The 17,761-nt window shown below is 38.1% G+C and overlaps 1 protein-coding gene across 1 annotated transcript in view; it reads left to right on the forward strand.

Moving 5' to 3' along the window:
• The window catches only part of CNGB3 (cyclic nucleotide gated channel beta 3), a gene marked incomplete at its 5' end in the record, with an annotated part of 63,426 nt that extends 45,665 nt beyond the window's left edge, over positions 1-17,761 (forward strand). The window contains 8 exons of the mRNA XM_010081052.1: positions 2,826-2,967; positions 4,888-5,047; positions 5,468-5,565; positions 6,508-6,591; positions 8,593-8,711; positions 13,211-13,357; positions 16,177-16,357; positions 17,519-17,761. Coding sequence (XP_010079354.1) covers positions 2,826-2,967; positions 4,888-5,047; positions 5,468-5,565; positions 6,508-6,591; positions 8,593-8,711; positions 13,211-13,357; positions 16,177-16,357; positions 17,519-17,761 — 1,174 coding nt within the window. The remainder of the gene's footprint in view (positions 1-2,825; positions 2,968-4,887; positions 5,048-5,467; positions 5,566-6,507; positions 6,592-8,592; positions 8,712-13,210; positions 13,358-16,176; positions 16,358-17,518) is intronic.

The following is a 17,761-nucleotide window of genomic DNA, read 5'->3' on the forward strand; positions in this document are numbered from 1 at the left end:
CACAGACTTAGTGGATGTCTGGAAGACCCAGACAACGGTCACTGTACGTGCCCAGAACAATTCTACTCCTTTGGTATGCAGTGCCAAATGCACAGTAAGACTGGCATATCTTAAAAGGTGTCTCACGAGTATCAGCTATACATTGCACTTGCAATAAGTCTAACATGTCACACTCCCCGTGCTTGCTATACAGAGGCAGTTTTGTGCCTCCAGACAATCTGGGAATGCAGCTCAACTCCTGTCACACCTAATGCTTTCACACCTGCTACTGGCAGCCGTACCTTTTAGATAAAAGCTTTGTAGTTTATACCATTCTGTCTGAGATCATCACCCCTACAGCCACCTGACGAATAAATCGCTCAAGAAAAAGAGGTATGAAATGAACGTGTGAATAGCACCTAACAATCTGAGAGCCACATGCACAAAGATTTGATTTACTCGTATTAACCAAAACTGTGTAAGAAGCTTAGCGCATTCTGAAATGGACTTTCATGAAAAAGATATTTCTATTGGCATAATATTACAAGGTATCTTATTTGCAGTGTTTCTGAATGTTTTCATACCTAGGACTTATTTTAGGGAAAAACCTAGTAGTCTGATTGCCTGAAGGATAAACATACTCTCTATGTTGTGCAGAGAGAAAATCCCTTTCTTGTCTCGTGTTGTTTGCTTCAACAGTAATTTCATAGCAGGCTAGTAAGCCATATGGTGAGCAATGATGGTTTCCAGACACTAGCTAGTAGGAAGCAGAGCTGTTAATACTGTTGAAATAGGAGTCTGTTTTTTCTGGCTTTCCTTAAACAAAATTTACAATCTCATTTCTCCCCTTCTTAGGGAAAAAAAAAAAAAAAAAAAAAAAAAAGAAGCGCTGCTTTATATTTCAACAGTGTAACTTTCATTTCAGATTGAAAGAAAAACAATAAAATGCATAAATGGAGAAAATATAAAACCTGTGCCTAAAAGATAGTGAATATCATGTGACTCTTCCAGTAGAAAGTTTCTTTTGAAGTAAAATTACAGAATATACTGTATTAGCTATATCTTCAGAAAGGGGTGGGCAGATCTGAAAAAAATCTCTCACGTTTTGGATTTACAACACTGCAAAGAAGAATGTGACTCCTAAATTCCTTTGAGGAGCTGCTTTCATTTTTTGTAGACATTCCCAGAATGAAGATTATGTTGTCTATCATGGTGGACTTAGCAAGCTTGGCATCCAAGGCCATTGGAGGGGAGGGAGGTGATTAATTACTTTTGTTTCCTATAGTAACTAGCACAGAAGTAATGTAAATTTATTTACTTTTGTATTCATAAATTATACATGTTCCAAGCACTACAGCATTCTCAGTTATGGCAAATGTAAATGACATTAATATGCTTTATATGATAATTCCCCTCAGACAAGCTAGAGACATCATTTGATGCTTAAATCTGCAATTCTACCAAACCAGATCTGAGGCTTTTTCTTACTATTTATTTATGCTACAGAAGTCTAAGAAAAAGCTACCACTTAATGCATACTTTGCTGGAAGCATGTGTAGATGATGATTTTTTTCTTCACGCAACTTAAAGTATTATACTTGTGTAATCCAGCTGTTCATTTTGTATCCCTAATGAGGAAAATTGAAATGATGGCAGATAATCAATGAATTATTTGACTTAAGGACTCTGAATGAAAACAGCCTGTTCTGCGTCGTGCACAAGGCTGTATAAAGAGGGCTGTACAAACAGAAGAAAAAGTCTTTGGCCAAAGAGTTCACAATAAAGGTATGAGAAGTGAAAGCAGCAGACAGACACAGGGAAGAAGTCAATATAAGCCATGCTTTGAAGCAGAGTCTTAGGGACTGACCATTGCTGAGTGCTATATTGGGCTTCTGGATCAAGAGAGTTCTGAGAAAAGTCTTGAAGGGTGTTAACAAGGTGGTTTTGTAGCGACTGATAGACAGCTCTTCTCAGGCATGAGGGAAAGCAGCGAAGAAGGCCAGGAAGTGTTTGTTAAGGTGACAGAAGGGGTAGTAGAGGCCAGCACCTGGAGAAGTTATTGCAGGAGTCAAAGTTTCAGTGCTGAAAAAGTGGTTTGGAGAAACTGGATTAACACACAGCTTGTGGAAACATGTAACTTCTGTTTGACATAACCCAGGAGGCAGAGCTAATGTAAGGTGCTCAGAAGCAGAGGGGGAGGAAGATCATCATGGTTAAAGGGTAGGAAAATGAATGGACCCAAGGAGGACAACACTGCATTTGTCGTGCCCACCATAAGGGTTCACACTGGTGTCATTGAGTGAAGCCATGGAAGAGAGTTCAGATGTGTGTGCATCTAGTGTGATACAGATAAACTCTGGGAAGTCTCTAACACTTTTCCACTGCTTTTAACATCATGGCATCTTCACTAGCAGCATCCTAACACTGTAATGTCCACCTCAGCAATTTGTCACAGAAGTGTCCTGTAATGAATGCTGCACAGAGTTACAGGAGAAGAGTAAGTAACCACTGCATTTCCCATATAGTCTTATTTTGCTGTCAGTGAGAACATTCAGCTAAACATGATTTACATAACTATCCTTTTGTCGTGGGTTAAAGTTAACCCTTTTATTCTCTCCCCTATCATTGGGTGGGGGCGGGAACGGTGTGAGCGGGTGTGTGTGGCTTGGCCCCGAGCCAAGGGCTAACCCACCACACCTTTGTAAAGTCATAAACCTTTATAAGAAATGCTGAGGTCTTTTGGACTGAAAAGCATCACTGAAAGGCCCAGCTTAGGCTGATCTAAGCTTAACTTCAAACACATAAGTACCTACAGTCAATAACAAATGTGCTGTCTGTATCCACAGGTATCTGAGGTGTTACTACTGGGCGGTTCGTACATTAATCACCATCGGTGGCCTTCCAGAACCACATACTCTGTTTGAGATAGTTTTTCAACTGCTGAATTTTTTCCTGGGTGTCTTTGTCTTCTCCAGCTTAATTGGTCAGGTACATCAAAAAATCAATAACTAGATACGTTCAAATTACTGCAATGTAGCGATAATATATTCAATTTAATGGAGTTTAGTTCTGGGAAAAAGTTTAGCTTCCATCTGAATGTCCCTCTATTTAACTGTCATCCACACTTGTTCTTCTGACAAATACATGTGTTTAATCGGTTCCCAGTTTTGTAGCCTTTTTGCACACAAGTTGATTTAAAGCCAAGACTTTGCAGGACACAGATGATTCTTGAAACTATGTATAATCCATTTTTTCTTCCTCACAGCCAAGGGGACAGTTCTTTGACATTCACATTATACTGTTAAATCTGACAGGAAAATGATAATTGTAGGTGTGATACTAATATGGTTAAATTATTGAATAAGTCATGCTTATACTACTGCCAATAGAACACTGCGAATGGAATTCCCATTATTTTTGTCAAACTAGAATTCTGCTCTCTTCTCTAAATGACATTATATTTGTTAACTCGAAAATCAACTGTTTTCTTTTTCTCTTGGCTCTCATTTGGCAGGAGAAAAAAAAAAAAAAGTCCATAGCACAGCAAATCAGTTATATTTCCAAATGAATATAACTGAAATATTTCTGCTTGTAAATATTAAACTTGGGCTTCAGATCCAGAGGTTTTAAAATACCTTGCTACAGAAAAACAAATGCCATGGTTCCTATGTGAGAATGTGTTTTATCAGATTCCTGTAGAAATCATTCCAGACCTTTTGATTTGTACACGCTTGTTATTGGAAGAATTACGATGCAAAAATAAAGATGAAAACTGATATTTAATTTTTATTTTGAATGCAGCATTTGAAAAGTTCAAACAATGAAAAATTCCATGTGACTCTTGCTGTTTAGAAGTGCAGGAAGAGATAACGGTCATGAAACAGACTATTGCTCATAGGATTTAAAATTAATCTGTAAATAAGAATTACCAAAAATAAACCAAGATAGTTTATATAAAATATTTCTTTTGGGAAACTATTGAATTCAAGTATATTGGATTAAAATTCAGAGTTTGCATACTTGTAATTCTTTCCTAAATTAATATAACTGTCAATGAAAGCACCATTCCCCAAGAAGATTCTGTAGATTAGTTTTTGTAACCAGTAGAGTAATTTGCAGACTCAAACCTTAAATCTTAACACACAAATAGCTTCATTGCAGTTTGTTATAATTCCTGTTTACAAAGAGCTCTTTACTGAGTTATTCCTGATTTAGCACACTTGCCTAAAAATTGTTATTCCTACTGCAATCAATTTCACCTCTGTAATAAAAAGCAGAATTCAGACCACTGGAACACTCATCTTCAGCTATTGCAATATGAAGCCATTCTACTAGAAACATCTCTATATAGTTATGTTTTTGAAGAAGGAATATCTATGAACATTAACTCACCCACTTTCTAAAAGCTAAATTACATTTGTTTTGGAATGTTAAATGATGTTTCTGCACTAAAATCTCCAAGGTCACCTTTCAGCTCAAAGTGCATTTTTAGGACTGATCTAGACTCTCTTAACCATTTAAACAGTGGCAGGATCCTAATTCCAGTGGTGCCAGCTGATGTTGTTAGAGAAATTTAGCCCAATTTCCTTCGCTTCTGACTTGCATTGCACACCAAATGCACAGTAGCTTTATTATGGATTATCTATATTTTTCATCGATGTCCAGAAATATGAGAAAAATACCCGAAAACCCACAAATTATTCCTTTAAAATCACAAACATAGACTTTCCAACACAATTAGACTAAATCTGTAATGGTTCTGAAAAAGCAGATGAAGCACCTATTCAAAACATGCACCTGAATGTATAATCAATCAGTGATTGATTATAAGTGTTTTATTCTTTTTATAAGTGTTTATTTTTTTTTATATGTTGTTGAAAAGATATTCAAATGTGTTATCAACAACAGATGAGAGATGTAATTGGAGCAGCTACAGCAGGACAGAACTACTACCGTTCCAGTATGGACAACACTGTCTCCTATATGAACACTTATTCTATTCCAAAAGTGGTCCAAAATCGTGTGCGAACCTGGTATGAATACACATGGGACTCTCAAGGAATGCTGGGTAAGGCTTTCCAGTTCCAGTTATGTTGCAACTCCAAGTAAGAGTGGTTTTATAGATACAGATAAAGGGCGAAATTCACATTCCTCCTTTTCTGAATTGCATGTAAGAAGTAAGAGGAGGGTAATCAATTTACTTTAGAAAAGAAAAAGAACTCCAAAGCAATATGACACTTACCACTTCAGAAATTCTAGTAATTTATATAATATTCTGGTTATAACTTTAGACAAGATATGTAAATTAAATTACAATATCTTAGTAAAAGCATATTAGCAGCTCTGTCATTTGAAATCATAAATGCTAGAATAGCTCCATTAAGTTAATTTTCTGTACAATGTTAATTTTTATGGACATTCTTTGATTCTTCTTTTATATTTTCTAACTAACAGAGTTTGCCTTTTTTTTTTTTTTTTTCTTTTACAGATGAGTCAGAATTACTGGAGCAGATGCCAACCAAAATGCAATTAGCCATTGCAATTGATGTGAACTTTGCCATTGTCAATAAAGTTGACTTATTCAAAGCAAGTAGTTTGACAGGAGAATGCAGAAATGGGTGGTATTTCTGAGATAGAAACCTTGCTTTGTGCATCTTACGACACTTAAGAACATGTTTGTTAATATGCACGGCAAAATAGGTCTAAGAAATATTTCAGTCAGTGGAGACATGTCAGGACAAAGCCAAGCTTTGATGTAGTGAATGCTACTTTTTGGTAATTTTTTGTGCAAAGGAGCTTCCTCTTTGTTATCATGATAGGTTTCCAGAGATACAATTTAAATGTGGTACTTAAGATTAGATTTTTTGCCAACAAAACCAGGAGACAGTGCATTTTTAGAATTAGTATCAACATACAGTGACCGTAACACTCGTTTGTAAGGATAATTGCAAAAAAATCACATGATATCCCTGTATAAACATTACATATCTGCACAGTTTCTGCCACACGTACTGAAGACATGGACTTCATAGGTTCGTACCAACATTTGACATAGGGGTTGAAAAGGACCTTAAAGATCATCTAGTTCCAACCCCCCTGCTGTGGGCAGGGTTGCCAACCACCAGAGCAGGCTGCCCAGGGCCCCATCCAGCCTGGCCTTGAATGCCTTCAGGGATGGGGGCATGATCTGGGTTTTTTTTCCCCTGGATCATTTAAAAACAAAAAACCAACAAGAGACCCATAAAGCTCTGAACATAGCACTAACTGAGCTTCCACAGCAAATTTACATGTTCAGAAGGTTACTTTGTAAAAAATGAACAGAAGTTCAACCAAAATGGAACTTCCTAAATACCTGAAATCATAATTCCTTCAGTCTTTTCTCTGCTCTAAAAGCTGATCTGAGTTTGAATTCCACTTATGAATCCCTGGATCATTCATGTGTTGTTGGGTTTCGCTGCCCAGTGTAAGCACTAATAACCACTTGCGTTACTGAAATAATAGAACAATCAATTTTAACTATTTTAACAGGGGTGTGATACCCAGATGATATATGACATGCTGCTAAGGTTGAAATCCATTGTCTATTTACCTGGTGACTTTGTCTGCAAAAAGGTGAGCATTGTTGTCTCTTTCAAAGAATAATTGTAATATATATTTTAGAAAAAGAGTTCAGGTATTGGTCAACAGCATCCTTTAAATAAAATTAATCCTGAGTGAACTAGATAGCATAAAAGTAATTAAGGTACTCTGTGTAATAATCACAAATGTGGTCTCAAGTTTCAACCTAGAACAAGACAATATGTATTTTATTACTTATATTATCAAACATAAAATTACAGTAATATGGGAAAGTACTTAATGTCAATATGGCTTATCTAATGACGCATTATGAAGTTCTAAAATTTAAAATGGAGCAAACTTAATTATTTATACATAGATACATACAAACCTAGCCTACAGATCTCAATCTATGATGTTCTGCATCTGATTCATTTGTGTATTCAGAAACTCTCAAGTGGAATTATCCAAAAATGTAGAAAACACACTGCATCCCATAGCGCTCCTCACAGCAGGATCTGATCTTGCTCTACCTTCACTCACACCTTTGAGCCTTGTAGTAACACAGGTAGATAGCTCAGCGGCTGACCAAGTGAGCCCACGTCAGAAGGCATGTACACACACTTACAGGCAGTGCTGGATGTAATTAAAGCATGGGGAAGGTGAAGTGTCAGCACTGTCATTGTTCTGGCAATTGACCCACAGTTCACACCACACCCAGAAGTGACCAACAGAACCCCTTAACTTGCCGTTAGCAGTTCTGGTCCAGCATGTTCACTAAGGTCCTGCTCCCTCCAAGTGTTAAGCATATGATCCTCTTCCCAAATGCTGAGCTAGTCCCACTGACTCGACAGTGTAAGAAGTTCAACACTTGTGAATGCACCGAAGGATCAGGTGTGTCCCTTCAAAGGCTGATCCCAGCATTACTGTTGGCTAGGAAGGGTGGAAGAGTAGTTTGGTGCGTTTGCTTGTAAAATGCACATCATGAAAGGATCTTAGACTGTGGCTGCGACTCTGCCACAACAGAGATAACAAATGACACTAGCAGATTCAAGGTCTTGATACTGCAGTCAGATGCAAACAGTTCTCAACAAGGATGGATTATGAGAAATGGAAATATCAATCTCTTCCAGGTTGATACTGAGCTAAAAGGCCTCTCATTTGTGTAGATCTACTATGTGGCCAACAACCACATCCTATTAATGCTGTAACATGTAGCAGGGAATAAAAACCTGTTGGAACTACCTCCTCCTTGGATGCGCGTTGGCCTCATCGTACTTTACCGAGGAGGCTCCGACATGCAGGCTTGGAGGTACAAATGAAGAGACAGGAAGTGCAAAACCCATTTTTTTTTTAATGTTTTCCCTCAATTACTCCAGCTCCATGAGTGGAAAAATATGTATTTGCCTGTCTTACTGAAATGTTGTGAAGACTGTTATGGTCATGTTTGTGAAGTCCATTATATTTCTCCAGTTTGACTACTTTTTATTGTATATGCTGACGTCATGCTTTGAATCCTAGAAGATCATGTGGAGGATAATAAATAAACCAATAATCTCTTAAGCCATCCAGTGATTTATAGAAAAGTAGACAAAGTTTTGAATGATTGTTTATTCTTATTTCCTTTTAGATTACCTAAGTGATGATTAGAAATAGTAGTGTGAAAACTGAAGCTTTTTAGACCATGAAGCATAGGGGTTTTTTGCACTTCTTTGTTATTAAATAAGCTGCTGAAGTACTTTAGTTTCCACCAGAACAGCCGATGGAAATGGCTGCTACAATCCAGGTTATTACCTAGTCTTCTTCTTCCAAGCTGGGCTAGATAGTCTTACTCCTATTTAAATATTGTCCCACACCACAACTATATCTGCCAGAGACAATCCTTGCACTTATTCTCAGTGCTAGGAAAAGTAGTACAAACATTTATTTCTCTATAATACCACTAAACCTTTTTATAAGAAAGGGGAAAGACATTTAAAGAAGAGTTTGTCAGATTACTAACAAAAAACCACTGTCCTGCTAAAACATGAGATCTATATGTGTTTGTGTTCCCAGGGAGAGATTGGCAGAGAGATGTACATCATCAAACAGGGTGAAGTTCAAGTCCTTGGAGGTCCTGATGGTACAAAAGTCCTCGTTACACTAAGAGCAGGTGCTGTATTTGGGGAGATCAGGTAGGTCCATTGCTATTTTTAACACTTTAGAACTGATCAAATAACGGTTGTTTAACTTCTCTGTGGTAAGCATGACAGCTACCATGGGAAGCTAGAGAGCTGGGGGATCAACCAAGAGGACACTGAGCAAGGAGATGCAGGTCAGTGAAGGAAAATCTACGTGAAGCATCAGAGATTAATCCCGCAAGAGCTGAGACCAGTGTTTTTGGCAATGTACACAGGGATATACAGAGGGATTTCTCCTTCAGCATTTAAAAAATATAACACAACTTCCTGTTTTGAGGTCTGCAACACAGCAAGAGCAAATCCATTTTATTGCCTGCATAGTGAGACTAGGTGCCCTTACACAGCAGATGGTAAAAATTATAATTAATTTTCAACAAAGGAGATGAAAAATCTAAAATAATAAGACTGGTTCATTTACGAGCTGAAGTAGGGATTAAGTTGCCAAAAATCATGCATCCACATTTGAAAATGCATTTGTTTAAGAGCATACAAAACAAGAAAAGGCTGACAGACCAGATTTTTGCATCTATCTGAAGGAGACAATTTTTCTCAGGTGGCTACAAATGTTTTTCATATTCTCCACATGGTTGTTATGCAAAATCCATTAACTCTTATGTTCCGTGTTCACCAATTAGCCAGCCAAGTACTAGATTTTTAGGCACTTCATCCCCTGCTGAGGCTGGCCTGAGGAAAAGTAATAAAACACATGTGCTGCTGCATGTGATAAACTAGATCCTTGATTTCTTCCAGCTGCCTTCCTGTTATTGTTAATCCTCTTGCTGGTAGCTTTAATCTGCCTTTTGAAAAGCAGCAATCAGCTCTGTGCCAGGTTTACATTTATCTTCTACTTGTGTCTCTCCCTTTGTGGTAGGGGAAACATTCCCATTTATCCAGTGATGTGCATACAGAACTTGCTTAGACCACAACTGGAAACCACCTGATATATCCCACAGATACAGACCTTCGTCATTGAGTGGGAAAGTGAAATTATGTCAGTTTTTTGAGAGAAGGTTATTTGAAAGGTATTTCTCTGTGTGACAATAAAATACCCGAGCAAAGCCTCAAAACAGAATACTGTATTGTTAGTTACGTGGAAAGGCTGAGAAAGAACTGGTTTTCAGTAGGGGCTGGGCACTGAAAAGATAAAAAGAAAAAGCTACAGCAGCCCAGATATGTAACACACACATAGCTTTCAATTATTTATCAGTCTTGCATTTGGAGCGAGGACTTTATTTTTTAAACTGAGAAATTATATTGATTGGTTTTAAATCAAGGAAGGGATTTTGATCTAATAAAGGTGAGCACTTGTTTCCATGTAAGAACTACACAACAGCCTTTAAAGATTCATTTCCCAGTATGTGTTGCTCACAAAATTGCCAATATGGCCAGTAAAACCCTCAGCAATGCTATAACCCTACGCTTCTAGTCTTGTTTTATTCATCATTGACTTACTGCAGCAGCATACTCGTTCAGACACATAATTTGTATATGAACATCAGACAGTCGATAATCTTGAGGAGAAAATACACAGTACCTTGCAGACATCTCCAAAATTGAAGAAAAGCAAGGACATGAAGCGTTAAGTGTATTGGTGGAGATTTATCCTCTTCGTTGCAGTGAAGTGTTAGAAAATAATGAGTTTGCATAGCACCTCTCTATATAAGTTTTGTCAAGGTCTTCTGAATACTGTACAGCAGAAGCAAATGAAAAAAATATTCTTTAATGGATGAAATATTGTTTAATTTAGCACATCCAAGTTTTCCCCTTAGTATTCATAGCATGGTAATCACCTGATATCAGACTGATTTCCTTCTGATTTCTGATTCAAGATTTGTTTAGAGAAATATGTCAGCTTCATTCCAGCTGGTTTAACTACAAGATTTATAACACATTTGCTATTTAATCTCACTCTGTTCAAAATGCATGAAAATTATGCCTAAAAATTCCCTGAAGGTAAAGGAGTTGAAGAAAACAAAATATGTTTAGTTCAAAAAATTTCCCTGAATCATACTACAAGGCCAATGCAAGACTAATGTTCAAACAAATCCTTTGTCAATTTCATCCTTGAAAATTACTACAGAAACAGATTAAGTAATAGGAGTTGCCTTCCAGTTAACATCTTACCCTCATTACTACTTTCCTGTATAGATAATATCAGTTTGGGGAAGCAAAATAATCTCAAAACCAGAGGCAAACAGACTGCTGCCTTAATGAGAGCCTGTCTGCACTGACAACTGAGAAATTGAACTATAATGCATTACTTCATTAGCCCAGAGAATTATACACTTTAAGCCAGGTGTCCTCATTCATCCATTTACTGTTATTTCACTAGAACAATCTCCCATTAGAACATGGTAATTCTGGAAAGTTAAAACATTTCTCCATTATATGTAAATTTTTGACAGGATGGTCTCTAAATGTTTGGTCTCAGCTTAGCCTTTCGGCTGTTTTGTAACTTTAACTTTTCTTTTAAAAAATCAAAACTAAAGGGAGTATTTAGCTTTGTGAAAGATTACAATTTCCACTTGGCCCAGGATTCCTCACAAAGTGGCAGCTGCTGCTTTTCAATGAGCTCTGCCCTTTGGTGTTTGACATCCTGCTCAGAAGCAAGATCCAGACTGATTTCCCTTTCCTGCCTTACCAGTTCTCTCCATATGCACATAAGTGCTAAGCTGAGCTGCCACAAGCCTGCACATTCAGCTGATACGCATGCCATTCCCTGGATCAATTTGCTAAATTCAATGAACAGCAGCTTCCTACAGAGATGTTATTAAAAGAAAATAGATAAGCTGAGTCATCACTTTGACAACTTCACACCTCTAAATTAAATTTGCTAGCAAAAGAATTCCAAAGTTATCATCTCATAGTAATATTACAGAATTGCAGGCTAACGCCTAGAGTAAAAAATGTAAGATTAAAAAAGAAAAAGTCTCTATTAATATAGATATTACAGTATCAAGGACCATTGCAAGGCAACCGTAGTTACTTTTAAAAAATTTGGTCTATCATGTAACTCTTGGCACATTAGCTAAAACAGATTCAATCATAAGTCTGTAATACTGTCCCTAGTCATTCTCTTTGAGCAAGGACTGCCTTACTTGCAAAATTCACCTCACATCATCACCGTAATGAAAAAGCTGATCTCTTTAGTCCCAGTCTGCCTCAACAAAATGAGCTTGCTGCTAGGAAAGCCTGAAAATGACTGTTCAATGACTTACTGAGAAGTGATTCATCAGAACTCAAAAGCTGTTTGCAATTTTCTTTAGCTGCTTTTCTTATTGTGCAAATAGTTTTATTCTATCTGAGGAACTGTACAAAATTGTTTAAAAAGAAGACAATACACTGCATTTGCACCTTGAGTTCATATATTGATTGCTATCTTGGGTTGCAGGAAAACACTGTGTGTGTAAAAATGGCCTTGTTCACACAATTGCAGAGGTCTCAGACTATCTTTTATAAATCAAATATATTATCTGTATGATCTAACATTTATAAATATGTTCTATAAATACATTTAATATTAACACTAATATTTATATACCCTCAATTAATATTTAGATAAGTATTAATTCATGCTTTATGAGGTCCAGACTATCCTTTATTAATAACTTTTAAACTTAGAAATTATTAAATATTCTCTAAAAATATTAACTTACGGGAAACATTTAAGGGACAAACTTTTAGGGCAGATGTCCTTGAATACAGTGATAAAGAAATTTTAGTACTAAGAGCAAAATGCAACTTCTCTTGCTTATCACCACAGCTGAAAAGTGAAGTATCTTCACTTCATTTGCTTAATGCAAGATGAAAAATTTAATTTTTATTGGTAAAACATCTAATTTTTATATGGATATCCTTCCTATGGCCAAGTGCTGCTTGCTAAACTGGTCTAGTGCCTGATTTTCAAAACAAAATAGCCTTCTTTTTCTGGAAGACACATTTGTAACTGTCAGCTTGAAAGACCTTCCTAATCTATGTCATTCAACTTGCCAACATTCAAATGTGAGATGTGGTATGTGAGAAAACTGAAAACCAGAGCCCCACAGAAGTTATTCGCTCATGAAAATTAAAATTCTTGGAGAATCATTCATTCATTGTAAATAACTCTTTCAATAATAACAGACTTGTGCTGCTCTACTTCTGATGTAAATAATTTTCAACAATAAAATTGAGGAAATGCCAATTTCACATGAGGAATGATGAAGAAAACAGATGCAGTCCTTGCAGTGGGTGTCTCTTGGGAGATACATCTCTACCTAGCAAGATCTTTCATGGTCCTTAGCATCTACATACCTGACCAGTAGTAACAAGTTGTCTTCTTTATTCAAGAAGATATTTCTAATCCCAGCTGCAAAGGGCCTTTATAGAACATAAGATACAACAGCTGGGTACGTAAGTGAGCTTTATGATGACTTTAATGGAGAACCACCAGCAAAGAGATTCCTCACTAAGGCAAGTAACAATGTGACTGACGATGTTTATTTTCATTCCAGCCTGTTAGCTGCGGGTGGAGGAAATCGAAGGACTGCCAACGTAGTGGCTCATGGTTTTGCCAACCTTTTCATTCTCGACAAGAAAACACTCAATGAAATCTTGGTGCATTATCCTGACTCAGAAAAACTTCTCATGAAGAAAGCAAAGTATGTCCTAGTAACAGTTTTTAAATTAGATCATTCAGCTGCAGAATGGACAGTTGTAGCTTCTAGACAGATTTGCTTTCCTTTCTTGGAAGAGTAACAGATGTAAACACATTTTTATTTAGAAGTCAGATTTGCCTGGTAGTTTTTAGTGGAAGCCATTGTCTCGGCAGGGATCCCAAGACTTGTGGAAATGTGGTAAGCAGAATGAAGCCCTAAATGTAGTTGCCTTCTCCATTCTATTTAAGGTAACAAATCAACTAGGAGACAGAGCTGCATATTAGGACTCCTTACATAGTCAAGAAAGAAACTGCAGAACAGATGTCAGTTAAGGAGAAGGTTTTCAAAGACACAACCGAACACCTGCAACTAATTCAACATAGATGCACTTCAGTGTACCCACAGATGTGTATGCATTTCCAAAATCTTAAGCAGTAGTTAGGAATGGATTTAAATTAAGGCCTGATAAGACGGGAGTGCACAGGTCTGAACGGTGTGCATTTTGTTCCATCTTGCTTTGGCTGTAGCCATTTCCTCAGCTTTCAAAGGGCAAAATATTGTCAGATTTTGTCATAAAATTATGATAAAATTAATACCTTGCTACCTTGTAAAAGGTCCAAATACATGAAACATTTTGTCATTATTAGTATACTTCAGCACTCTTACTGTTCTCAGCTGTTGCTTTGCATTGCTATCAAAGGTTGGAAAGGTGCTCCCAGACTTTAAATTCCACCAGAGTTGACTAAACATAGCACAGGAGTGACATTTGGTCTAGTGGAAGTGCTAGCAGATGGTTAATTCAGCATGTTTCAACAGCCCTGGTTATCAAACAACAGTATCCTGAGAATCATCATGCCCCTGAGGAACAAGGAACCTAGACACAGAATGGGCTGACTGTCCAATTTTCATAACCAGCATCAACGGGTAGAAAGGTGGAACAAATCCACTGACTTATGGTCCCCAGCATTTATCCTTCCTGACTTTTCTCCAGCTTCTTTCTAAACAGTTGTACAACCATCATTACTTGTTATTCCTGTCTCTCTGTCCCACACTATCTTCTTCTGCTTTCTTGCCCACCCTAATCATATCCTGCCAAGCCATTAAATTCTACTTCCTCTAGATGGCCTCCAGATAGATGGAAATAATCATCCATCCTTCATATCTGCAGCTCCATTTAGGCCCAAAGCCCTCTCTAGGTATCAGCCTAGACACAGGATGTCTGTTTAATTTTAAAGAGATGCAGTACCTGCCCTGTGCTAGAAGCCATGTATTCTGCTCACCTGTGTAGGCAACCACTCGTTCTTCCAAAACTCCCGTGCTCTATTGAATGGTCAGCCATGTCTCTAGAAAAACTCGGTACCAACAGGAGATTTGTGCACTATTTTGATAAAGATTGCAGTGATGTTCAGTTTTGGAATCAAGTTATCAGTTCCCTTAACCTGGAAGGTTTACATTAGAGTTCTCTCTAGGATTGCATTGGCCCTTCCACACCTTTAAATGTCTCCTTGAAACAACCTCAAAGGAGTTATTCAAGCAAAAAGTTTGTTTATTATCACCTGCCTGATAGTCCCTGCGTGGTCTTTACACAATAAACCCATGCAAGCTGCTGAACTGTACTTTCTAAATTCACGACAATAAAACTTAAAAAAAGTAAAATCTTCACTTCTGAAACTCCCAGAATCACAAAGTACAAGATGTTGCAGAAAATTATAGTATTATGGGATTTAATATCTTTACCAATGATCTGGATGAGAGGATCAAGTGCACCCTCAGAAAGTTTGCAGATGACACCAAGTTGGGAGGGAGTGTTGATCTGCTTGAGGGCATGAAGGCTCTACAGAGGAATCTGTATAGGCTGGATCGACGGGTTGAGAGCAATTGTATGAGATCCAGCAAGGCTCAGTGCTGGGTCCTGCACTTTGGTCACAACAACCCCCTGCAATGCTACAGGCTTGGGGAAGAGTGGCTGGAAAGCTGCCTGGTGGAAAAGGACCTGGGGTGGTTGGTCGGCAGCCGGCTGAACATGAGCCAGCAGCGTGCCCAGGTGGCCAAGAAGGCCAACGGCATCCTGGCCTGCATCAGCAATAGTGTGGCCAGCAGGACTAGGGAAGTGATTGTGCCCCTGTACTCAGCACTGGTGAGGCCATACCTTGAATCCTGTGTTCAGTTTTGGGCCCCTCACCACAAGAAGGACATTGAGGTGCTGGAGCGGGTCCAGAGAAGGGCAACGAAGCTGGTGAAGGGTCTGGAGCACAGGTCTGATGAGGAGCGGCTGAGGGAGCTGGGGTTGCTTAGCCTGGAGGAAAGGCAGCTGAAGGGAGACCTTAGCGCTCTCTACAACTACCTGAAAGGTGGGAGTCAGTCTCTTTTCTCAGTCAGCACACAAAAGGACAAGAGGGAATGGCCTGAAGTTACGCCAGGGGAGGTTTAGATTGGTTACTAGGAAAAATTTCTTCACCAAAAATGTTCTCAAGGGAAGTTGTTGAGTCATCATCCCAGAAGGTATTTAAAAGATGTGTAGATGTGGCGCCCAGGGACACAGTTTATGGGGGGACTTGGCAGTGTGAGGTTTACAGTCAGACTCGATGATCTTAAAGGTCTTTTCCAATCTAAATGATTCTATGATTCTATCACTAAATTACAGCAGTAGCCTACAACTCTTCCAGAGCCTAGGGTAAAACCATTACCCTTTCTATCTTTGCTCTTGCCACTGGACCTGGGACAAAAAAAAAATTGCTCAAAGAGTTAACAGATTTTTTAGTTTTACGGGAACTTTGCTCAGTGTCACAGCACCACTGTGTGTTTTTCCTTAATTTCTCCAGGGTGCTGCTGAAGGAGAAGGGGAAACCTGCTCCAGGACCACCAGTACAACAACCCCGGGGCTTGGCTGGTCTGTTTGGGCAGAAACAGGAAACTCCAAAATTGTTTAAAGCGATGCTTGGAGGTAAAGGAAAAGAAGGCCTTGCTAAGCTGCTGCAGCTGAAGAGAGAACAAGACATTCAGGTAATGCCGCAGAAAATAGAGCAGATAATTCCAGGTGCTGAAGAGGGAAATAGGAAAGATACTGGGATGGCATGGGTAAAAAGAGTAGATGAAAATATAGCCTTACTGCAATCAGTGCAAAACCTCCCAGTAGCTGAGATATAATCACTGTACCGAGCCTCTGTAAACTCTAATTCTAAAATTTAGCTCAAATCTTCCTGGACCTGGACTCTATGCAGAGCAGAGCAAACAATAGCATAGAAAAAGCAAGGAAAAAAGCAAGCAAACAAAAATCCTCAAAGAAAATAAGGATAAAATAAGGGCATCCGATCTTCTAATTTTATGTAAACAATAGTAAATACAGAAATATCCTAACACAGTAACCTGATCCAGCTGACTCAAGCACACAGTGTACTAGCCAATTGAAAGTCAGATCTTTGGCTGTCACAAATCCTGTAGACAAAATTTAAAGTTTATCCCATACAGCTAAAACCACTTAAATCTCTTAATATATTGCACTTATGAAAAAACTGTTATTTCAGGTGATGAAAAATAATTCCCACATTATACTCTGTTTTGAGAAATGTAAATGTTAATAAGAACCTGCTCAGTTCTACATATTTACCCAAAGGTGGCAGAATTCTTTTCTGTCTTTATAGCTGAACTGGCAGTGTTTTTATTTATTTTTTTAAAGTTAAATAAAGAACTCTGCTTAGACAAATGACTACAACATTATGATTAGAGCAGAAACATTGCTCAATTTAATGTGTATTTGTGAACTTAATAGCAAATAGGCTTGACCAAGGAACTGGGGCACTGGGCAATACGTCAAGATTTACATAACACTTTTTCTTTCTATACTAGCGTAAGTACATAAAAGAAGGCAAGACCTAAGGCAGGGTTCTCTGCCTCAAAACGTGCCTGTTTCATCCTGCTGTATTAATAAGAAGCAGATACTATCACCAGCCACAAGCTTTTTCTAGGTTTTATGTTGACATTCTGATTCTGAAACTGAATTTTTAATTGAGAAGCTGATTTTCAGCATCTAAATACAAATTTACATATATTGTATACCACTAATCACAGTATCCATGCTGTGCCTTTCTAGTGCATATACAAAATAGTACTTCTAGTCTGAACGTCTTCCACAGCACTGGGAAACATTTAACTTCTTGTATCTAGGAAACTCAAGCTGAAGCAGAGAATAATCCTGAACAAAAGGAGAAGAAACCTGTGGAGCCTGTGCCCTCATCTGCACCCCCTGCACAAAAGGAAGATCCAAATGCAGACACTAAGCCTAAACCGCCTGCAGTTATGCACAGAGGAACCACTAACGAGTCTCTGATCATTAGTATGTCTCCATCCCCCAGAGCAGGAGAGGGAGAGATCCTTAAAGTTGAAGTTAAAGAGAAAAAAAATAAATAG

The sequence above is a fragment of the Pterocles gutturalis genome, unplaced genomic scaffold, assembly GCF_000699245.1.
Source record: "Pterocles gutturalis isolate BGI_N339 unplaced genomic scaffold, ASM69924v1 scaffold17456, whole genome shotgun sequence".
In the NCBI taxonomy this organism is placed as follows: domain Eukaryota; kingdom Metazoa; phylum Chordata; class Aves; order Pterocliformes; family Pteroclidae; genus Pterocles; species Pterocles gutturalis.